The 23849-nt window shown below is 39.0% G+C and overlaps 2 protein-coding genes across 2 annotated transcripts; one reads left to right on the top strand and one right to left on the bottom strand.

Moving 5' to 3' along the window:
* Nucleotides 1-287: 287 nt before the first annotated feature.
* LOC146973216 (myelin and lymphocyte protein-like) lies at nucleotides 288-6056 on the top strand. The gene is made up of 4 exons (XM_085799510.1): nucleotides 288-407; nucleotides 4486-4650; nucleotides 4841-4981; nucleotides 5586-6056. Exons 1-4 carry the CDS (start codon nucleotides 321-323, stop codon nucleotides 5658-5660), a joined length of 468 nt encoding a protein of 155 aa, XP_085655636.1. The 5' UTR covers nucleotides 288-320; the 3' UTR covers nucleotides 5661-6056.
* Nucleotides 6057-8323: 2267 nt separating this feature from the next.
* On the bottom strand, nucleotides 8324-22384 carry LOC146973215 (myosin heavy chain, fast skeletal muscle-like). The gene is made up of 39 exons (XM_085799504.1): nucleotides 22161-22384; nucleotides 21823-21966; nucleotides 21330-21486; nucleotides 21068-21095; nucleotides 20883-20991; nucleotides 20700-20792; nucleotides 17384-17447; nucleotides 17157-17255; nucleotides 16963-17066; nucleotides 16724-16862; nucleotides 16505-16623; nucleotides 16251-16400; nucleotides 16001-16171; nucleotides 15603-15909; nucleotides 15259-15335; nucleotides 15077-15164; nucleotides 14872-14989; nucleotides 14662-14785; nucleotides 14432-14568; nucleotides 14076-14331; nucleotides 13631-13873; nucleotides 13349-13525; nucleotides 13079-13224; nucleotides 12881-12971; nucleotides 12398-12787; nucleotides 12179-12305; nucleotides 11953-12071; nucleotides 11563-11759; nucleotides 11290-11473; nucleotides 11039-11204; nucleotides 10804-10928; nucleotides 10402-10710; nucleotides 10121-10324; nucleotides 9897-10022; nucleotides 9605-9775; nucleotides 9185-9289; nucleotides 8998-9093; nucleotides 8745-8876; nucleotides 8324-8442 (listed from the first exon to the last, which is right to left on the bottom strand). The coding sequence occupies exons 1-39, from the start codon at nucleotides 22362-22364 to the stop codon at nucleotides 8425-8427; spliced, it is 5814 nt and encodes a 1937-aa protein (XP_085655630.1). The 5' UTR covers nucleotides 22365-22384; the 3' UTR covers nucleotides 8324-8424.
* Between the last annotated feature and the right edge of the window lie 1465 nt (nucleotides 22385-23849).

Raw genomic sequence — 23849 nt, 5'->3', positions numbered from 1 at the left:
CACTTTTTTGTGTACATGTAAACAGTCTTGATGCTATTTATAGACAGACAAACACTATAAACAAGTGAGGGCACACAAACACAAAAGAAAAATGCACAAAGACACAGAAACACACACACACAGGCATCCTCCTAGTGGACAAACAAACTCAAAAAGCACCTGTTGAACAGGTAGTTTCTACTAGAGGAATGGATGTGTTTAGACAGCGGAGGGAGGTGCAGGCAGACGGAGAGAGAGAGGAGGAAGACAGCCTTTAAAAAGCAGATTAAAACTGGTCCCACGTCATTCACGGTGAAATCACACGCACAGTGTTTTGGACTATGGCCTCCACCACCTCTGGTGATGTTCTGCCCACGGGCAGCGGGATCTTCACCTCCATCCCTGACGTGTTCTTCATCCCTGAGTTTGTGAGTTTCATATTTATTCATTGTTATTTCGATTTTTTCTTGTTGTTTTTTTTTTGGTCATGTTTCTTCTTTTTCCACTCTCTCCACTTCGTGAGAGAGAGTGAGTGACAGGTCACCACCTCCACCCTAATTCCTTTTCTTGAATTGATGTTTCCCTTATGGCTCATCCTCCTCCACCATCCCTCATTCAGTTATTTCACAACCTTGTTTCCTCCTTTCTTTTTCTGCCTCTGTTCAGATAGAAATCTGTCTTATGATCTTGGTAAAATGGTTGATGTTTGATCAGTCGAGCCAGCACAGAGGAAGAGAGACCACTTAACCAGTCAAGTAAAGACTGGAGGAATTGGTTGAAAAACGATCCAAGTGACTGATGAGGAGGTTAAAGCCCTACCAATTAAAACCGTTTAGCCTATACCTGATTTTGATAATGACAGTTTGTCCCCATGAGACAAAATATTCCCAGATGAAAAGGTGTGTTTCCATAGCAACATGAAAACACAGTCAATTTTAGAAACACTTGAGGTTGAAGTTTTCAATGAGGTTCAATGGTCCAATAATTGCCACTTTTTTTTCCTGAAAACAGACAAACAAACAAAAACAGTGCAACAAGATGCATCCATTCAATCCCCGAATAATAAAACAATTAAGCAGAATTTAAAGGGGAAAAAAACCTGTCAAAGGCTTAGCTGCAAAATTTCATGAAGAAATGTTTAACCTAAACTGATTTACAATTTGCCTCTATCCTATTTTAAATTCTACTTACGGATTGCCTGTGCTCTCACTGAATGCAAGATCATGTCTATATTGGGTCAAACAAAACAGCTGTTTAATGAACTATTCAGAAACTATTAGAGGCTGTTTGCAGTTTTTATACAGGGAACTTTGAAGATTAAATCTGTGTGACTCAGGTGGAAAAACAGCTTTAGTTGCAGTGGGAGGTGTAAGTCTAAACCAACCGTCTCCTGCAGGTTTAGTTGCTGCCTCTGGTCTTTTTTCTTGCCGCTGGTCATCACGCTTTTTCACAGCTGCAGCACTGGCATGGAAATATACAGGTAATCAGTAGTACTGGTCAGAGCTGTGAATCTAAACCAACACGACATTATATACAACTGGTTTGGCAGCTTTTTGCTTGGCAACAGTTCAGTTTAGTTTTCCCGGAGTTGAACTGAACGATCGAGCAAGTTCAAAGAGGGTAAGTTCAGACAGGAAAATCCATCATGAGGACATGAACCTGAACTCAAAAGCTTCTTGTCATGCAAAGTGTCCTTTAGAAATGCAGAAAGTTGACGTGTGCTACATTCGATGAATGAAATGAATGGAATGAAATGAAGCACGCCGCCAACAATGACTTAATACTGTTAATGGGATGTTGTTTGACTTGGCCACAAAGTCAAACAAATAAAATGTTGAACAAAAATAAGCACAGGCCATGCTCGACTGATTCTCCATGGACAATCCAGCCATCGACTATAAAAGGATCACGGCTTGATGACATCAAAGTATTGGAGACTGTACTCAGCTTGGATGAATAATAGTTACCATGGATTCCAATGGCAACCAAGAGTCAAAACAAATGATTACTCAAAGCGTAGCAGCGTTAAACCCTATATAAATAGGTTCCAAATACCAGAAAAAACACATTATTGGTTAAACATTTCATCATTTTTAAGGCTGCAGGAGGCGTTCACTGACAGTCAGGTTAATTTTGACAGTTTTTGCAGGAGCCGACTTCAAAGGTAGATTTCCTTTGTTAATTTAATAGGCTCCAGGTCAACCCCCTTTAACTTGGGAGAGATGTAAATAGATAAGGTCCCACTGGTATGCAGTTAAGTGAGTCTGATATGGAGAGTGGTGGAGATAAGGTTTATGTAATATTTGTTGATAATATACCACTACATGTGCAGCTCTAGGTAATGTTTGTCTGTTTGTTCTCACAGAAATCAACTGTTTAGTTGCTCCAGGCGTGTGTTCATGTCAATATTGTTTTCATCACAATCAGATATTTGACTTATTTGAGTTTCTATAAACTTAACGAGCTGTTACATCAAATGGAAACCAAAAGGCGGAGACAGTTTCGATACCGAAAGTCACCAGTTTAAAAAAAGACATACTGTTCTTGAATTAATTCGACAGAGGTTTCTATTTAACTGTAACCACGAGGGAAACCACAACTCAAATAAAACATCCAAGACAAAATCTAGGTAAACACAAAAGATGAATTATTACTTACTGAGTTCAAACAATATCTTACCCATTTCAAACACTATTAATAAAGTTACCTCTTTGTATTTTAAGGTTGTGAAAGATACCATTATATATTGAAAAAATGAGATTTGAAATGTTTTCAACCACACATGCAGGTCAGGTCAGCCAAACACAGGGCAACTTTTAACTTTTATCAAAAAGTGTATTATCCCTATGGAAAAGCAAAATGTGACCATTTTATTTTTCATGTTATATGTACAGTATCTAGACATAGAGTGACATTTAAGTTTTGAAAGGCTGGATTCTGGAGAATTAAAACCATTTGATGTGAATGTGCATGGAAACCATATGTTTAGCAGTTAAACCAACAGAACATTTGAGCATCAAACTTCCTGCATGCATGTGCATTGTTTACTTGAGGGCGTTGCACATTCTCTGCATGTGGTCAGACTGAGTGTTGCCGGCTATAAAAAGCATAATGGTTCTATTATGAAAAGATTGTCAGCAGACAGAAACCTGTTGTTTTATGTTTTTAAGTACTAATTATCTTTCATAAAAAAATGTCAAGGTTTTTAGAGAGCTGCTGAATTTACTAACAGTAACTTGTACAGTACGTCCCACTCTAATCTTTGGGTTTATTATCAGTGCAGCATAATTCGAATGATTTTTGTTTAAATTGAAAATCCGGTGTATAATTCACCTCCCTCCCAAAAAACAAACACTTTTTAACTTGGAGAGTAAAACAGGACAATGCCTTTTTTTATTTTTTAGTGTAAACAGGAGTTGTTCTCCCTCCACATGATGCCATATCAGTATTTTACTCCAGTGCCTCTCCTGCACACCTGATACTTGTAGACTTAACAGTGATTGGTTGAGCTGAGGCACCTAAAAGGGGGGCGGGGCTATGTGTGTATCCCTAAACCAGGACACAATAGGCCTATTTCCCAGCAGACATGTTGACTTGTTGTAACAGGAAGAGCAGAGGCGTTACCAACGGCACAATCGAGGAACCTGAACCTGAAGCAGCCGCAATTATTATTTTTTTTATTATTTGCACTTGTAATTTTCCTCTTGGGAATAAAAGGGCCTCTCGTCATAAAGCGAGAAAGTCATGTTGCACAATGAAGTATTTGTGGTATTATTTAATAGTCCATCTTATCGGAATAAAATGTTTGCCAAAGGAGGAGAGAGATGTGGAAATACACAGAAGTATGAATGTAGAATCCAGTTTTTATATAGAGACTAAAATATTCTTAAATCCTCAGCTCATTATGACTCATTGTTTTAAATAAGAATGTATAAATACCAGTAAAGGATTATATTTCTCACCAGAGCCTCCTCTCAGTTTTACTGAGCTGTTTTATAGTGAGTTTAAGCATCATAAGCTGTATTTTACTGTTCACTCTCACTGTAAGTGACTGGTGTACACAGTGGTGAAGTTAAAAAGCCTGGTGATGTTGTTCTACAGAAAAGAAAAGAAAGAAAAGAAAAAAACCCCAAACAAACAAAAAAAAAAGGAGAACTTTTAAGATGGGAAGTATTTTAACACTGGATTTAAATTACAGTCACGTTGCTGCTGGATGTGTGCATAAGAAACTTTGCTGACAGGTTTGCCACATCAGTTAAAAAGGTAAATGTCAGTGTTGTGTTCTTAATTTGTTTCAGTAAAATGGCCAAACCAGTTTGACATAAAAAAGCTCAACAGTATTGATTTAGTGTAAGAGTAAAGTATTTGTTAGAAGTTGTAAACATGAAAGGGGATATTCTGTCTAATTGACCGGTGTTAATGAGTCAGGTTGAGTCAATAAATTGTTATGATTCCTTTACTAACAACAACAATTTTTCAAACCCCCCTAAACCCCCCTCCCTGCAGGTGTTTGGAGGTTTGGTATGGATCCTGGTGGCCTCGACCCGAGTCTTCTCGGAAAACCCTCTGGGCTGGGTGATGTTCGTGTCCGTCTTCTGCTTCGTAGTGACGACGCTCTGGTTCTTCATCTTCCTCTGTGGAGCCAATCAGAGCAGCATCTGGCCCTCGTTGGTAAGACATCCAGCCAACCGGATTCACAGTATTTAATTAAAATCCCAAATGATTTTTGCTGGCTCTTTCCAGGCCAGACAGGAAAACTATTTCCTTCACTTATCCCATCTTCTCTTCTTTGTTTTGTGTGACACTCTCCCTCCTCTTTCCACTTCCCTCTACCTCCTCCCATCTCTCTGTTTCTCTGCAGGATGTGGGTTACCATTTTGTGGCTGCGGTTTTCTACCTCAGTGCCTCGGTAGCTCTGGCGTACGTCACACTGGTGATTGGGAAAGCTACCACCCTTTCTGATGAATTTCTCAAAATCTATCGACTGGATATTTCTGCAGTGGTATGATGATCAAACACACAGACTGATCAACACAGTTACACTAGGGACAGTATGACACCAGAGTCTATGTCTGTAGGTATGACATAATGTAAGTCACAGTGAACATATTCAGATTCATGAAAATACATAACTATCAATAGCACAGTCATTCAAAGTAAAGTTCCTGCATTTTCTGCAAGTTCTGCTGCAGTAATAATTGAACATTGTAGGTAAGTGCAATAAATGATCAGAAGTAAAACTACTCATTATACAGATTTGTGCTGACTGTCCTCAAGATGTCAGTATGATTCCAGTAGATGATCCTAATTTGCCTCTGACATATCAACTGGTTGATGTTATGGGTTGTATCTCCCCTTTTTTAAATCATGGACTGAAATGTAGATCTGCAAACAATCAGACAAATGTAGTAAAGTAAACTGTATGACAATGTGGTGGAGTAACAGTATAAAATAGAAAGTGGTGCTGAATTTTAAAAACAAGCTTGAGCTAGAAAGCTGTGATAGGATCAGAGAGCATCTGTACTTGTGTGGTTTAAATCTTATTGTTGATAGCTGCACTTTCCTGTGTCTCAAAGTGACCATCGCCCGTCTGTGTGTGTTTTCAGGTGATGTCCTACTTGGCCACTCTCTTCTACTTCCTCCATACCATTTTCTCTGCCCTCCGATGGAAGAGGTCCTAAAACAAAACACCAACAACCACGAGTCAAGAACAGGATGGAGAAGCCAAGCTGAGCTTTCATTAGGCTCAACACAGATTGGCTTTTTATTTTTGACTTTTTTCTTTCATGATAAAAGAGTTATTTATGCTTTTGAACCAAGTTGGAAAAGATGTTAAATGAATGAGTGGAAAACAAACAGGCTGTTGATAAATCGCCTGGTTAGTGTTGTATGTACACTATTAGTTAGAAAGGCAGAAATCCTGTCCAAGGTCAAATTTGTTAGTAGCCTATAAATGTACCATGAGCAAGGCAAGGGAGGTGTAAATTAAAAAAATAAAACTCACATCTAATTAATTCAGGAGCAAGTATTACATGATTACATCAAGATGAATTTACAAGGACATCCACAAAATAGTATTTTTGTCCTTAGATAAGAATAAAAACAAAAACAAAAAAACAAAAAAAGCTTTGCTTACCAATAACCCCAATGAGGGAGCAATTGCTTAATTATGTCACAGCTTCATAAAGTTGTATCAGAGCATGAACTTTAATGTAATATCTTCAGGATATTTTAATGTCAGCAGTTAGGTCCCAGCCTGCATCAAATATTCACAAATCAGTAGTTCAGTGCATCTAAATTACTAGTTAATCATGGAAAGTTTGTACCTTTTAAAACCTGAAGCCTCCATTATCTACAAGACTTGTTTTGAGAAAGGGTGTTTCCTCCATGTTTACTATGAACAAATGGCAACTATCTATAAATGGATAAATACTTTTTACTTTTGACTCTAAGTCCTCTCATTCAGTTTCAATACACTGGCTTGAATGTTTAAGGCTTTTTTTTTTTTTGATGTGATGTATGAATGAATGTTTCCACATGATTTGTTGGTGTTTGTTGCATTTTTATGAGAACTTAAAAAAAAATTCAACCTGTAAATATAAGATGATTTCGCATATGGTAACTTTTAGAATCTATGGTGTAAAATACATTATTAGCCTAATGGGAAATACCAACATGATAGCTGTTCAGATGTTGACAGAGTGGAGAGAGACTGAGTTAAGCCATAACGTGTCACAGGATGAACTCTATGAGACAAACGAATTGTGTAGACATGTCAATTTCACTGATTTGCCATGAAAAACAACTGATTGTTCCAGATGGTTTGCTACAGGAGGCTTTTCTCTTTATTTTAAACCATGATTAAAGGTTTATTACAATGATCCTGGAGGTAAATCGTCTCATTGCTGCAGCACTAAGAAGAATTTAAAAGAGAAAATTCAGATTTTTTACAACAGTGTATTCCAACATTTTAACAAGTTCTGACTGGTTCACATATGAAAACTACTATATCAGGACCCAGAAATCTGCCCAGTCACAGTCATGCAAGTTCAGTTTAAGTTAAAAAAGGATTATGAACACTGCTGGAGTAGACTCAACGATATTGAGTCTTCAAGATATATTTCCATCACTGCTCTGAAGATAATGACAGGTTAATGAACCTGCAGACAAGTTTATTATGTCCCCAATATATCTCTCTGCTTCTGATTTACAGGTTTATAAATGACCACTGAAGTGAAGTGGTGTTAGTGTTACACAGCCCAGGGATACAAGTTTCTCACTGGATAATCAATCTGAATCTGTGCATGTACGTATCCATGTGTGTGTTTGATTAGATTTATGCGTCCGTGGGAGAAATTTAATCCAGGGAGTTTGTTGTTTTCATTGTGATCTTCCTTTAAACTTTGAAAAAGGAGCCTTTGCTATCTGAGTTGGACATTTTTGCTGGATGACACAAAAATGTGATGAAAAAATCCATCATTGGAAACCCCACAGAATGAGAAGATAAAGGATCATCAAAAGCTTGAGTGGAGACCTTTTCTACTCCAAGAATACAAGACAAGCTTTAATTTCTTCCAAGAGACATGGTGCAAAGACTTGTATGACTTTGCAAACTACAGCTATTTACTGTCTGTGACTATATGGCTTTGCTTGGATGGAGGTTAGGTTTTTTTTAAATTATATCAGAATTTAAAAAAAAAGAAAAAATAATATTTGTAACTTATCTATTCCATTATATTGCACATAGTATGTGCAATATGCCCCCGCATAACAAGGGCAGAATAAAGTTGACCATATACTAAATATGCTGATTGAGTGTCTGAACCTATTTGCCCACAGATTTGTCAAGGTTATTTTAGCCTACTGTATAATAGATGAGGAGTGAGAAGGAAAGGGCAATTGCAGCTCTTGTGTGCATTTACTGTGTTATTAGGTAGGTCGGTAACACACATATCTCCTTCATTCTTCCAATTCAATTTTAATTTCTACTTGACTAACTTCCTCTATCCCTTACTTTGTTCTTTCTTAAGAAATGACAGTAATATAGGGATGAAGCTTTAAAAATTAACCAACTTAGCATTAGCTAAATGAAAAATAAATAAATATTGAAAACCATTTACTACCATTGTTACACAATGTTGCACGTTGGAAATCTTCCCAATGTGTAGCTACTTCTTTGTTGTACTCAATACAGACAATGGAAGAGTGCTTCTGAACTGCACTGTACTTAGAGATATAGGCTACAGTTATTGGGTTGCTATGCAGCCACTTTGTTTTGGACTACTTATTTTTCCTGAGAAACCAAATGAATTTATCATATGAAAACAGATGAAAGAATTCAGGATAGTGATCACAATAATAATTTTAATTGAAAAGTTAAAGAGACGCCAGACAGTGGTTCATATTATATGAACTCTCTTGAAATTGGTATCTGTGTGATGACTCTTACTCAGCTTTTTCACCCTAAAAAAGGAAGAGAAATATCAATTAGCAAATAATTCCATTTTTTATATTGCTTTCTTATATGGCTGTTTCAACAGGGTTCACCAGTGAGTACTAAGTTCTGGCATAATAATGTATAAATAACTAATGGGTACACATGTAGTAATATAGTTATGATTACTGACTAGTGACTACTCATAGGCTGGAATGCCAACAAGATCATTGGCATTACTATTGATGCCAATGTTTGCTTGTTTATTTCATTAATTCCTCAAATGTACTTAAAAGGTGCCAGTCAAGAATTTCTTGATCACATGACTTACCTTTCCATGATCACGGCTCTTGGCTCTCAGCTTATTAACCTGGGACTCAGCAATGTCAGCGCGCTCCTGAGCTTCTTCCATCTCATGCTGAACCTTTCTCAGTCTGGACAGGTGGGTGTTTGCCTGCTCCTCCTGTGAACGGTTTAGAGTCACAGTATGTTGCATTGCATTCAATGAATGATGAATGATCTTGTATATTATTATTCATTCGTGCAACTTTCCCATATCTAATAACACAAAAAATTTGACTCACGGCTTCTTCAGCCTGTCTCTTGTAAGCCTTGACTTTAAGCTGCAGCTTGTCCACCAGATCCTGAAGTCTGTGAACATTCTTCTTGTCCTCCTCAGTCTGTACAAATTAATAATAAGTCATCAAGGAAGTATAGATACAAAGGAAAGAAATGAAGAATTTACAATAATCTGTAGGTTTCAGACATTACCTGGTAGGTCAGCTCCTTGACTCTCCTCTCATATTTGCGGACTCCCTTCACAGCATCAGCCCCACGTCTCTGTTCAGCATCTACCTCGGTTTCCAGTTCACGGACCTGTAACATGATACATTATAATAATAATAATAATAATAATAATAATACATTTTATTTAGAAAGCGCCTTTCACGCCACTCAAGGACACTTTACAGCAGTTAATATCATCAGCAGTTAAAATCATCAAAAACACAGAATAAATCATCAATAAACAATACCAGAACAAAACACACAGCACGGAATAAACAACATTAAAAAGCACAGAATAAACAACAATGAACACATCAGTAAGAATGAATAATGAAAGAGATGGTCAAAGAGATGAATTCTTCTCAAATTCATATGCAATGAACATGTATACTATATAGTCCATACCCTGGACTCCAGCTTCTGGAGCTGCTTCTTGCCACCCTTCATGGCGAGGTTCTCAGCCTCATCCAGACGATGCTGCAGGTCCTTGACTGTGACCTCCAGGTTCTTCTTCATCCTCTCCAGATGAGCGCTGGTGTCCTGCTCCTTCTTCAGCTCCTCAGCCATCATGGCAGCCTGAAATCATGATCGGTGTAGAAATATCGTTTTTAATCTGGACATAAATGGTGAGGCGAGAACATTTTTTTGGTCAAGTTGCCTTTTAAGGAAAACAGAAGACTTGTAAACCTAAACTCACATCAGTGATGGCCTTCTTGGCCTTGTCCTCAGCGTTTCTTGCTTCCTGAACGGCATCATCCACCTCACCCTGGACTTGCACAAGGTCGGCCTCCAGCTTCTTCTTGGTGTTCAGAAGACTGGTGTTCTGAATGGTAAAGACAAGAAGTCATGTTTGAGATAATATACTCTATGCATAATGTGTTTTAAATAACACTAGTTTCTGTTGAATGAATGGAATCAAACCTGAGAGTGCAGCAGTCCAACACGCTCACTAGCATCAACCAGCTCCTGCTCAGCCACTTTGCGGCCTCTCTCTGTCTGGTCCAGAGCAGCTCTCAGCTCCTCAATCTCAGCCACCATCAGGCCATTTCTGCGCTCAACCATGACAACCTGCTCCTTCATGTCTTCCTGTCCTCTGATGGCTTCATCGAGGTGCAGTTGGGCATCCTGACAATTACAAAGAACAATGAGCAATCTGGGATTTTTGTATGCTTATTTGAATTGAATGATGAAAACACCCTTACCTTGAGCTGTCCCTGGACGTTCCTCAGTTGTTTCTGGGACTCAGCAGCCTGGCGATTGGCGTGGCTCAGCTGAATCTCCATCTCGTTCAGGTCTCCCTCCATCTTCTTCTTGACTCTCAGGGCGTCATTCCTGCTCCTGACTTCAGCATCGAGAGTGCTCTGCATGGAGTCCATCACCCTCTGGCTGTTCCTCTTGATCTGCTCCATCTCCTCATCCTTCTCTGCCAGCTTCCTGTCAACCTCACCCTTGATCTGGTTGAGCTCAAGCTGAACACGGAGAATCTTGGCCTCCTCATGCTCCAGAGTGCCCTTTGAAATTCACAGACATACCAGAAGTTGCCTTTTATAGAGATATAACCAAAATCAACGAAAGGTTATATACAATGCAATTAATCAAATTACCTCAGCTTCCTCCAATGCTGACTGGATTTCAGTCTTCTCAGTCTCCACAGTCTTCTTAGCTTTCTCCAGCTCATGGATGCTCTTTCCAGTCTCACCAATCTGTTCAGTCAGGTCTGAGATCTCCTCTATTGAGCAACCAAGACAAGGCACAGTTAGCATCACTCAAACCCCCTGTATGCAAAGTGAAATAATTATTAGGACAGTTCAATTTTTAAATCTAATTAAATGAACATACGCTGCAGGTTCTTGTTCTCTCTCTTCATGGTCTCCAGGTGATCCAGAGCCTCCTCATAAGAGTTCTTCATCTTGAACAGCTCAGTGCTGAGAGAGCGAGCCTCCTTCTGGGTTCCTTCCAGCTCGGCCTGGCCCTCCTCATACTTCTGCTTCCATTCTGCCAGGACCTATACAGTTGGTTGGTTACATTTTCATCTGATAAAATGTGTTTTTATTTCCTTTTTTTTAATTATTATTTACTAAACTACCAACCTTGTCAAAGTTCCTCTGCTTCTTGTCAAGGTTTGCTGCCAGAGAATTAGCTCTCTCCACATCAATCATGAGGTCCTCCACCTCACCCTGCAGCCTCTGCTTGGTCTTCTCCAAGGAGGCACACTTAGAGTTCACAGCCTCAATGGACTCCTCAGCATCCTGCAGACGCTGGGCAAGCTTTTTCCTAAAATGAAGAATTTGTTAATTTTTACCATTACTATAAACATACAATTGAAGGAACATAAATTAAATACTGAATGGGTAATTACATACTTGGCCTCCTCCAGCTCCTCAGTGCGCTGGATAGCATCAGTCTCATATTTGGTCCTCCATTGAGCCACCTCACTGTTGGCCTTGGACATGCCTCGCTGCAGCTCGGCTTTGGCCTCTTGCTCCTCCTCAAACTGCTCTCTGAGCAGATCACAGTCATGGCGAGCTGATTGAACACCGTGAGCCAGGGCGTTCTTTGCCTGTTAACATGACAAAACACTCAAACTTACTAATGAAGCAGAAAGATATTGTGTCAATAAGTACTTCACCAAATCAAAATGTGTCAATTAAATCATCTAGATGCATTTCATTTCCTGGTATCTTCCAAAAGGCACTTGTTAAATCATTAATGTTAAGCATTTTATGCAGTGACCACTGTAGATATTGTTGTACCTTCACTTCCTCCTCAACGTGTCTCTTGAGCTCCTCAATCTGCTGAGTGTAAGCCTGCTTGCCCCTGGTCAGCTGGGAAACAAGAGCTTCCTTCTCCTCAAGCTGGCGAGAAAACTCACCTGAAGAAAAACAGAAGAATGACTTATTTTATTACTTACTTAATTACTTACTACTATATAATCAGATAAATTCACCAACCGACCAGTTTCAAATGAAGGTGACTCACCATTCTCTGTCTGCAGTCTTGCTCGCTGTGCATTCATGTCATTCAGCTGGCGAACATTCTCATCATTTTTGGATTTGAGTTCACTCAGCTGGTCCTCAAGAGTTCTGCACATTTTCTCCAAGTTGCCCTACAACAACAGAACATTGGTGTTGTCCACTTCTTCCACCCAAATAGGACATATTACAAAGCAAATCTCTCACCTGTAAACAAACCACTCACCTTTGATTTGGCAACAGCCTCCATGTTGCTGGACAGATCATCAATCTCCATCTTGAACTCGCTCTTCTCCTTCTCCAGCTTCTGCTTGACACGCTGCAGGTTGTCGATCTGCTCTCCCAGCTCGGCCACGCTGTCGGCCTGCTTTTTGCGAAGAGCTGCTGCGGTGGCCTCGTGCTGCAGGGTTGACTCTTCAAGGTCACGACGCAGCTTCTGGAACTCGGCCTCGCGCTTCTTGTTCATCTCAATCTGAGCGGCTGTTGCTCCACCAGCTTCCTCGAGCCTCTCGCTGATCTCCTCCAGCTCCCTGGAGAGGTCAGCCCTCTGCTTCTCAACCTTGGCCCGAGCAGCCCTCTCAGCCTCAATCTCCTCCTCCAGCTCCTCAATGCGAGCCTAGATTTTGATGGTAGTAACATCGAGAAGTGCTCATTCATGATTGACTTTTTTGTTCCACTTGGTTAACAATTTGTGTAAAAATAATCTTACCTGCAGTTCCTTGATCTTCTTCTGAAGCTGAGCACCCAGGGACTGCTCATCTTCAATCTTGCTGAGTAGCTGGCTTATCTCAAAGTCTTTCCTTGATGGAGAGACCAAGAAAGTTGTCACTATCATAATGTTTTACTGTTGCAGTGTAATCTATGCAAGGAAAAAAAAGAACTGATCAGCAAATAGAGAAAAGCCTACTTCTTGATTTTCTCATCAGACTGCTGCTTGTCATTCTCCAGATCCATGATGGATTCCTGGGCCAGTTTCAGATCTCCCTCAAGCTTCCTCTTGGCTCTCTCAAGGTCCATGCGGAGCTTCTTCTCTTGCTCCAGTGATCCCTCAAGCTGTGAAATAAAGTTTTTTAATCATTTGTTGATTTCAGATATTTTAGGTTTAGAATATCAAAATAAACAGTCCTTCATGTCGTTAGAAGGCAGAACCACAAGGATAAAGCCATTGTTTTCTTACATCATCCACTTGCTGTTCCAGCTTTGTCTTGGCCTTGGTCAGAGTGTTGACTTTGTCTTCCTCTGCCTGGAGATCATCCAGTGTTTGCTGGTGAGCCTCTTGGAGTGCTTTCTTCTCCTTGGTCAGCTTGGCAATGGACTCATCTTGAGATGCCATCTCCTCTGTGAGATTTTTCACCTGAAAATAATGTGAAAGATGAAAACATGTAATACATTCAAAGGCACAGGGCATCATCATCAAATCCATTTTAGGTATGTATAGGACACTCAAAACAAAGTGAACCTTGTTCTCTGTGGCATGTTTCTCCTTCTCCACTTTAGCCAAGGTGAGCTCCAAGTCATCAATGTCCTTCTTCAGCTCAGAGCATTCATCCTCCAGCTTCCTCTTCTTGGCAGTCAGCTCAGCATTGATTTCCTCTTCATCCTCCAGTCTCTCGGTTGTCTCTTTGAGTTTAGCCTCGAGCTGGATTTTGCTCTTAATGAGTCCTTCACACCTCTCTTCAGCATCCCCCAAGTTCTCACTTTCCTATGATATATTTTGGACATAAAATAGGATAATTTACTTGTTTGTTTTTATGCTTTGGTATTATTATTATTATTATTTTTTGCTATTTATTCACAGATTACTCACAGTTAATGTATATCTTCAGAATGTAAGGACAATTTTTTTTACTGTCCGTATCTCCATAGATCTATATCTATGTATATATTCCTGGCACGTCACTTACAGCAGCCACTTGCAATTGCAGATCATTCTTCTCCTGCAGAAGGGAAACCATCTTCTCCTCCAGTTCCTTCTTCTTGGCCAGGGCAGTAGTCAAGTCTGCCTGCATCTTCTCATAGTTGTCCTTCATCTGCATCAACTCCTTCTCTGTCTCAGCACTCTTCAAAAGAGGCTTGATCTTGAAGTACAGGTTCATCCATGGCCAATTTTTCACATTCATGAATGAACGAATATTGTACTGGATTGTGAAGATGGATTCCCTGGAAAAAAAATATTTACAGATCTCAAGGAATTGCTGAGGATGACATCTTTAAGAAACACGCCATATAACTGAACAGTACAATCTTCAGTATTGCCTACCTCCTCTCCATCATTTTAACAAACTCTTTCCTCATGAGGTATCCTCTGGCAAGAGCCTGAGTCATGGTCACCAGCTCAGCCAGTTTTTCATCTCTCATCTCCTCCAGGGTACCCAGCAGACCAGCTTTGAAGAACACCTATCATGCCAAATAAAGAAAATCCGTGATAAACATGCATGGATACAAGAGAATAGCTACATAAGCAAAACTGTGGATATTTTCTGAATGTACCTTTGTGTGTCCAAACTTGTACTGTGTGTGGTCCACATCAATGGAGCCCAGCAGCTTCTCTGAAGCTTTCTTGTTATCAATGAACTGTCCCTCAGGGATGACGCTGGCATTCAATACTTTGTATCTACAATACAAAATTGTGTTGTTATTCATATTTACCATGCATTTTGGCTTGGTGTTTCTTTTACTTGACTTATACCAAAAAGTCACCTCTGCTTAAAGTCACCGTAGAGGATTCTGCTGGGGAAGCCCTTTCTGCAAATTCTGATGCCCTCCAGCACACCATTACACCTCAGCTGGTGGATGACCAAGTGGTTCTCCATAAGACCTGGAAGTTTCAAATTCATAGTATTTCAAATCCCCTTGTGACACTTTGTAACATAAAATTCACAAAGCAGGTCTTTGAGCTTCTTACCTGGGGTCTTTGTTTCATTGGGAATCAGGCAACGCACAAAGTGAGGGTGAGTGCTCCTCAAGTTGGTCATCAGCTTGCCCAAGTTCTCCTGTGAATTACCATTTTGAGAAAGTGTATCAATATGATATCAATATGAGGTTTTGAATTTGAATTTGAATCCAAAAACAAGAAAGAATACATACTCTGAAAAGAGCAGACACAGTCTGGAAGGAACCACCCTTCTTCTTACCACCCTTCTTGCCACCGCCTCCAGCAGCCTCTGTTTTTCAAAACATTACATTTTAATATAGATATTGAACAAATGTTATGTACGTATATCTTAAGTTGTGTTCTTATCTTTGATAAATTAAGAGAAACTTTTGCAAATTAATGCTGTTAGAGTACAACATTATGTTGAAATTTTAAGTCATTCTGAAATTAATTGTTCTAACCATGCAGAAGTTTGAATGAACGATGCACACGTCTATATAGAATAGTGAAATTTCTGACTCTTAATTTAATTCCTTTTCTTACTACTATTTCTTACCATCAGCTCCTGCATGAGCTGCATACAGGAAGGCCAGCAGTTTGTTGGAAGACTTCTGGTAGAGCTGGACGACTGAGTCATTCAGGGGGTCCTTGTTCTTGTCCAGCCAGCCAGTGATGTTGTAGTCCACTGTACCAGCATAGTGCACCAGGGAGAAGTGAGCCTCAGCCTTGCCCTTTGCAGGCTTTGGCTTCTCAAAGGCTTTGGTCTTGCCAAGATGCTGATCGTGCAGCTTGTTCTTGAAAGTTGTATCAGAGGCCTTGGGGAACATGCACTCCTCTTCAAGGATGGAGAAGATGCCCATTGGCTGAGAAGAATTTACATTTCTTGTTGAAATTAATCTGTAGTAGCAAGTCAACCATTAGCCCGTGAAAAAAGCAGTATGGGTGGCCACTTACCTTCTCAATCAGCTCAATACAGGCAGCCAAGTCCATACCAAAGTCAATGAACTCCCAGTCAATGCCCTCCTTCTTGTACTCCTCTTGCTCCAGGACAAACATGTGGTGGTTGAAAAACTGTTGCAGTTTCTCATTGGTGAAGTTGATGCAGAGCTGCTCCAAGCTGTTGAACTGTAATTACAGCAAGGTATTTAATTCCATTGTCAAATAATGTAAGACTTTCAGATTTCTCACCTCCTTTCAAACTTACATCAAAGATCTCAAATCCGGCGATATCCAACACTCCAATGAAGAATGATCTGGCCTGCTTTGTGTCCAGCATCTCATTGATACGGACGACCATCCACAAGAACATTTTCTCATAGATAGACTTGCACAGAGCCATAACGGAATTGTTGACCTAGAAGTAGAGAATCTGGCATTAGAATTCTCCTTGAACCATGCTGCAACATACATTATTTTAATAATTGTCATCAAGTCACAAACAATTTCTTATTTCATTACCTGTGGGACAGTCTGACCTTTGGTGACCATCTCATTTCCAACCTTGACTCTTGGGTAGCACAGAGCTTTCAGCATGTCAGCTGAGTTCAGGCCCAGGAGGTAGGCGATTTTATCAGCAACTGATGGAAAGAAAGACAAGGAGTGTTAAATACACGTGGACTTAGGAAGGAATTCCACATTAGAAAACTTACATGAGACTGACATAATTTTGGTAATTACCCTCAGTGCCATCAGGTTCTGCCTGCTCCTCACGCTGCTTCTGCTTGAATTTCATGTTACCATGATGCATCACAGCACCGGTGAGCTTGTAGATGCCCAGTTTCTCCTCACCATTGAAGCCCAAGATGTCAATGGCAGTCTGCAGTGGAAAATAAAGGAAAGTTATCAGTATTTGCAACATTCCCTCAGTCCATTGACTTTTCAACATTTCTGATGTCTCTGTCTCATATCTGTCTTACATCTGTTGCAATGAACTCCTCCACATCATCAATGCTTTTGACAGTGATTTCACCCTGACTGACCATGTGGTAGTCATAGGGATTGGTGGTGATCAGGAGAGCCTCTGGAAGAGCAAACATGAATTCATAAAGTTATCTTCTACAGTCTGCAGTGTTTTTTTTTTTTAAATTTAGGCTCAAGATGCCCCAGTTACCCAGGAGCTCAGGCTTGTGGCCGGTCATCAGCTGATAGAAGATATGGTAGCTCCTCTCAGCAGACAACTGGAAGGTGACACGGGACTTCTCCAACAGATCTATGTTCAACAAATTAATAGGAGACAACACAATGTTTGATGTATAACATCATTCAACAAATGTCTTTAGAATCTTCCAAATTATTATCTAATTGTATTAATGCAAAATGTGGGAAAAAATTACTTACATGTTTCAATATCAGCTGAGGCCAGTTTGCCGCTGGTTCCGAAGTGAATTCTGATGAATTTACCCTAAACATATTAGATTTTGGTTAGCATCATTCTCTATACGCAACTAATAGTAAGGGCAACATATGAAAATCTGGGAACTAAATCCTTACCAAGAAATTTCTTCACAGTTGTCTTTAGGAACATGCGTAGTATGACGTCTTAAAATGTTGAAATTCAACTCCCGTGGGAAACCCCCTAAAAAACGACTCAAAGTTGGGGTACCCGGTAACTGGATTTTTGAACATTCCGAAATGTTAAATTTGGCCTTGAGTAACTTGTGAGGGGTCAAACTAGGGGTTTTTCATGATTCTGAGTTGATTGCAAACATTAGTTTTACACCCAAAACACTCCTTGGTGGAAAAAAAAACAGCCACACCCACTTTTCTTGTTCATCGGAACCTCCATCACCACCACCAATAGAATGTTGGTGCAGGGAAGTTCCATAGTGCAGTTTCAGCCGACGCGACCCGGCTCAGGCTGCAGCGGCAGCACCATTCATCCTATTAACCATTTTTCTACCATTGCAATGAGTCTGGAAACATTATTTTAAGGCCGAAAAACTCCGCAATGTTACTTTAATGCAAATTCAATCATGAATTCTTTGGCCTTACCACTGCAACTTTTCTGCAAATTTGCTATCATAGACCACTGTGGCTAGCTGTGGTCAGCTGTGGCCACAGTGTTTCCATGTTTTTTTTGCATGTCTGTGTTTTTATTACTAGTTATTGTTTTCATATAACATTAAGTTGTATGCGGATCGGGAGCGAAAGAGAAGGAAAGACATGAGGTGCACACCAGATTTCACATACCAGTAAAAACGGAAACATACACATAGCCTACACACACACACACACAACCTCACTATTGGGTACATGTTGCTTTCTTCTACTTTTTATTTATTGCCATGGTAAATCGGCCTAGGTATTGTTTAGTGGTAGTTGTAGTTGGTTAGCATTTAAAAGTGAGGAATTTCGAGTTAGCTAGTGCTAGACATGTTGAAGCCATATACAACCTTAGATCATTGACAGACACTTTTTACACCTTATGTGAGAGCATAAGAACTTGAAATATGTCATGTCATTGCGTTGCGTTGATAACATGCATAAGAAACTTAAAAATTGTGGTAACACTTTATTTGATGCCTATCTCTATAATGCATTATTGTCATACTTATAATGGGTTTATAATAATAAAAGTTATAATGCAGTTATAGCACTGTATAACTATGGTTATAAACACTCATAAATGATTATAATGCTTTTATAACAATAATCATAACACACTATAAAAGCATTTTATCTGTCTTATAAGGTCAGGTATTAATATATTATAACTATTAGGAACTCACTGACAATGCCCACATTGATAATGCATTAAAATATAGTTATAATGTGTTATAATTGGCTTATAAAAGTGTATAACCATCATTATAAATACTCATAAATGATCATAAGGCTTTATAACAATAAGCATAACATATTATAGACCATTATAACTATATTGTAATACTTGACCTTAAGCCAATATAAAATGCTCTATGATGTGTTATGCTTATTGTTATAAAGCCTTATGATCATTTATGAGTATTTATAATGATGGTTATACACTTTTTATAAGCCAATTATAACACATTATAACTATATTTACGATGTATTATCGACGTGGGCATTGTCAGCCAGTTACTAACAATTATAACGTATTATTATACCTGACCTTATAAGTCATCATAAAATGTTTTATAGTGTGTTATGATTATTGTTATAAAGCCTTATGATAATTTATGAATGTTTATAATTATAGTTATACAATGCTATAACCACATTAAACTCATTATAAGTATGGTTATAATGCATTATAGAGATAGGCGTCAAAGTCTTACCAAAATGGTTGTTAGTTGGCTAACAGTAAATAATATGGTTAGTTAGCCAACTCCTATGTGCGACTGAATCTGATGACCATCTCTGACCATTTTATTTTCCTAAATGCTAGCTGACTGCTCCATTAGCTATCAAGCTAGGAAAACATGGCGTAGGCCTATTGTCATCGCAAGGATTTTTGCAGAACGGTTTAGGCTATTATAATAAAGGTGATCTACTATACTCAATAGAATACATTAGAGATAAGCTATTCCTGTGTATGACAGAGGTTTTCTTTAATGTCACAAAAAAACTTCTACTATTACTACTGAATATTTAATGTAACTTATATTCTACCTTTTTACATTGTTGGACATTAATCTAGCACACACGTCAATGTCATGTCAAAAACCTGGGGGCCAGATCTGTCCTGCAATACACTTTTATATGGCCCTATTATGTTAATAATGGCCCACCAATATAGCATTCACATTACTCACATTACAAATCCCATAATACACTACAACAGCTACCACGGCCATGACCAAGCAATAGGCCCAAGCTGGAATGAACAAGTTTGTGACACACTGCAACATCTTTTTCCATTCTTCAAAAACAACCTCTTAGAGCCTGGATGCTCGATGGAGATTGATGCTCAGTGTGTGTGCAGATTAACATGATCATGTTTGCAATCAATGTAGCACCACTGTGTATTTTTTGTACTTTTCCCATCTTCATTTAGAACAAACTTGTTTCAGTTGTTGTTGGTATGTGAAATCTGGTGCATGTCCACTGTCTTTTCTCTCTCGCTGCTTGCTACCGATCTGCATAATAAATTACATCTATAATAACTTTTTTAATAAATTTAGCGACACCACAAAATCCTGGAGGGTCTGTAGAAATATAATAGAAAAAAAAAATAGAAAAAAGGGTAGAAAGTTATATTGAGTATTTAGTAGTATTATGTAACACAACCTCTGCAATGATAAGGAATGGCTTCTCTGCAATACATTCTATTGGTGGTGGTGATGGGGGTTCCGATGAACAAGAAAAGTGGGTGTGGGTGTTTTTTTCTCCACCAAGGAGTGTTTTGGGTGTAAAACTAATGTTTGCAATCAACTCAGAGTCATGAAAAACCCCTAGTTTGACCCCTCACAAGTTACTCAAGGCCAAATTTAACATTTCGGAATGTTCAAAAATCCAGTTACGGGTACCCCAACTTTGAGTCGTTTTTTAGGGGGTTTCCCACGGGAGTTGAATTTCAACATTTTAAGACGTCATACTACGCATGTTCCTAAAGACAACTGTGAAGAAATTTCTTGGTAAGGATTTAGTTCCCAGATTGGTCAAATATCTGCTAAAATGCCCTTACTATAACAAGTAATGTTGTTTATTCATTTATTGTATCTTGACTCACAAAACGAGAGGAGTTGTCATTCCTAATGGTCTTGGCATTACCATAAGCCTCCAGCAGAGGGTTAGCTGCAATGATTTGATCTTCCAGAGAGCCCTACAATAAGATAATAGAATAAAGCTTGCATATTGTTTATTGGATATTTACAGGCACATTTCTGACCATTTCTTCAGCAAACTATTTTACCTGCATCTTGCCTGGCACTTGCTCCTTCTTGCCTCCAACCACTGCAATTGTTGCAAAGTACTGGATGACACGCTTGGTGTTGACAGTCTTTCCTGCACCGGATTCTCCACTGGGGAAAGAGAGTGATATTACTTTTTTTGTGTCTCTAAGATAATGTCATTGTGTGATTTTTTTTCATTACTCACGTGATAAGGATAGACTGGTTCTCACGATCTGAAATGAAGAAAATGTGTTAGATAATATTTTATACATTTATACCATCATATACCATGTCATAATCTACATAATTTCTTTGAGTGTGTCTTGTGTCCTCCTTAAATATAACATCAATAAAACGTGAGATTGGTTCTCATTGGTCTGAAATTAAAACAAACCTCATGAGTTCCTCTTAAGTTAAATTTGATCTACTATACATACACATTTAAACACTTTAAACTTTGGCCTTACCAGTGAGCATGAACTGATAGGCATTGTCAGAGATAGAGAAGATGTGGGGTGGTGCCTCAATCCTCTTCTTGCCTCTGTATGCATTCACAACACCAGAATCGTACACGGGAAGCCATTTGTATGGATTCACGACAACGCAGAACAACCCAGAGTAGGTCTGTAAAAATGCATTCAAATAGAGCACAGAAACTGTATCAGGTACACACACACACACATATACACAGAGTAAGTTTACTTATTTTGGCTTACAGCTTTATAAAGTCACATGCTTGATGTGAATTTAAAAGTACAAAACTTCCACCAGGGAAAGAGGACAATAACAAGCAATAGAATGAAATGAAACGGATATTCAGACAAGCTAAATAAAACCCAGAAAATGTTTTTAGCTGCTTGATGAAAATGTCCCATGAGATTAGGGATCACAGCAAAAAGGAGACAGCATTGACATTTTTGGTTAAAATATCTTGAAAAGTGTGATATCATGCAAACTCACGTATAACATCCATGATGCATAACGGTCTTTGAGGTTATACAAAACACAGGGCTCATTGAGGTGGGTCATCATGGCCATGTCCTCAATCTTGTCGAACTTTGGAGGATTCCTGGGATGGATGTCATCCTCTTTTACAGTGACAGTCTGAAATTGGAATACAGAATAATATTTTAAATGTACATGATATGGATGCAATTGTAATTGACTGTCAGAGGGAATTTAAAATACACAGAGATGAAAAAGATCATACAGCTTTACTAAGCTATTGTTTCAAATGAATGAGAACAAGGACTCAGATGGAAGTAGATAGGTATGCTTCAGATAATAAAGTCACTTACCTTTCCCCCATCTGTGTCAACTGTGGCTTTGCCACCCTCCTTTTTGACGAGTTTCCCCTTGACATACATCTCATCAGCATCAGTCACAAAGTAGGCTGTTTTGGCATCAAAAGGAGTGTTTTGTGCCTCAATCCTCTCCCTCTCTGGCTTCCGGAGGTAGATAGCCGCCGGGCCATACTGCTCCATCTCCGCGTCTGTGCTCATGGTTGCGTTTCAGGTGAGCCTGGAAAGGTGAAAGCACAAGAGACCACAGTATTTATGATTGATTTTGGTAGCATTTGTCCGTTATGGAGGTAGTTCTGCACACATGACTTACCTCACTACCCCAGCTGAGCGGCACAGATACCGTATGTTGTTGCCCAAGAATGCTTTTAAAGATAGATTGAGATGGTCATTGAACAGAACACAAAATTAAGTTAGCTACTACTTAAATATCAATACAGTTGTGGTAAATTGTACAGTCCAATAAGCCTTTGTAGTTAACTCACTTATACAAGATAAGTTCAGAATAGATAAGACAAGAAGTGTGTTTTCATGGTGTTTTTAAAAAAAATAATCATTCATAGAATATACACTGCACAATTACTAGGCAAGTGAATATTTTGACCTTATTATCATTTTTATACTTATTTTTCAGCTTCAACCTATATAAACTTGAATGTTTGTTGGATTTAAGCATTATGGGGTGATGTGTATTTGTGTATTGAGGGAGGGTGTGGCCAAAGTGATCAAAGCGGTTGTGTATTTCCTGATGCTGCATTTGCTTGTCTCCTATTATCTAACTGGCCTGTTTAACTACCCGGGTCAGCTTGTTCCTGTATCTAACTGAGAAGTCTCGGTGGTAAGTTGGTTGTTGTCTATATTAAGGTGTGTGCATAATGAGACATGGCAAGGGCAAGGAAGGATGAAACATGACCACCACTGAACGAGACTCAGGAAATATCTGAAGACACATTTTTCAAACATTTTATGGACAGATGAAATGAGAGTGACTCTTGACAGACCAGATAGATAGGCCATGGATGGAGTGGCACAGGAAAAAGTCGCATTCAAGAACACCATGCATCCAAGTACTCAACTGCATTAAGTCTCATTTCATCTGTCCATAAAATGTTTGAAAAGTCTGTCTTCAGATACAGTAGCTATGTCTTGGCCCAATTTTGATGTTTCATCTTATGAGTCTTGTTCAGTGGTGGTTGTGTTTCATCCTTCCTTACTATGGCCATGTCCCTGAGCACTGAACACCTTGTACTTCTGGATGCCTGATAATCATGCACACCTTAATATAGGGTGTTGATCACTTTGGCCACACCCTCCCTCATTACACAAACACATCACCTCATAATGCTTAAATCCAACAAACATTCGAGTTTATATGGGTTGAAGTTGAAAAATATGTATAAAAATGATAATAAGGTCAAAATACTCACTTGCCCAACAATTGTGCAGGCAGTGTTAAGAATAAAGCTTTACAGTAACTATTAAGTGTAATTGCAACATATATCTACTTCATCTTTGTGAATAACATATTTGATTATGTATTACTTGGCATTAAAAACTTATCTGATAAGTTTGAGTCATGTGAAAATTAATGAAATAATAAGTAAAAAGAGAAAATGTAAGAGTAAACATTCACAAAGCACTAACCTGTGTGGGATGCCTTCCAGTTCTCAGGGGAGTCTGAGGCTC

The sequence above is a fragment of the Trachurus japonicus genome, chromosome 15, assembly GCF_045865225.1.
Source record: "Trachurus japonicus isolate A0001 chromosome 15, Traja_1.0".
NCBI lineage: Eukaryota > Metazoa > Chordata > Actinopteri > Carangiformes > Carangidae > Trachurus > Trachurus japonicus.
This window is presented reverse-complemented; position numbering and strand designations above follow the sequence as displayed.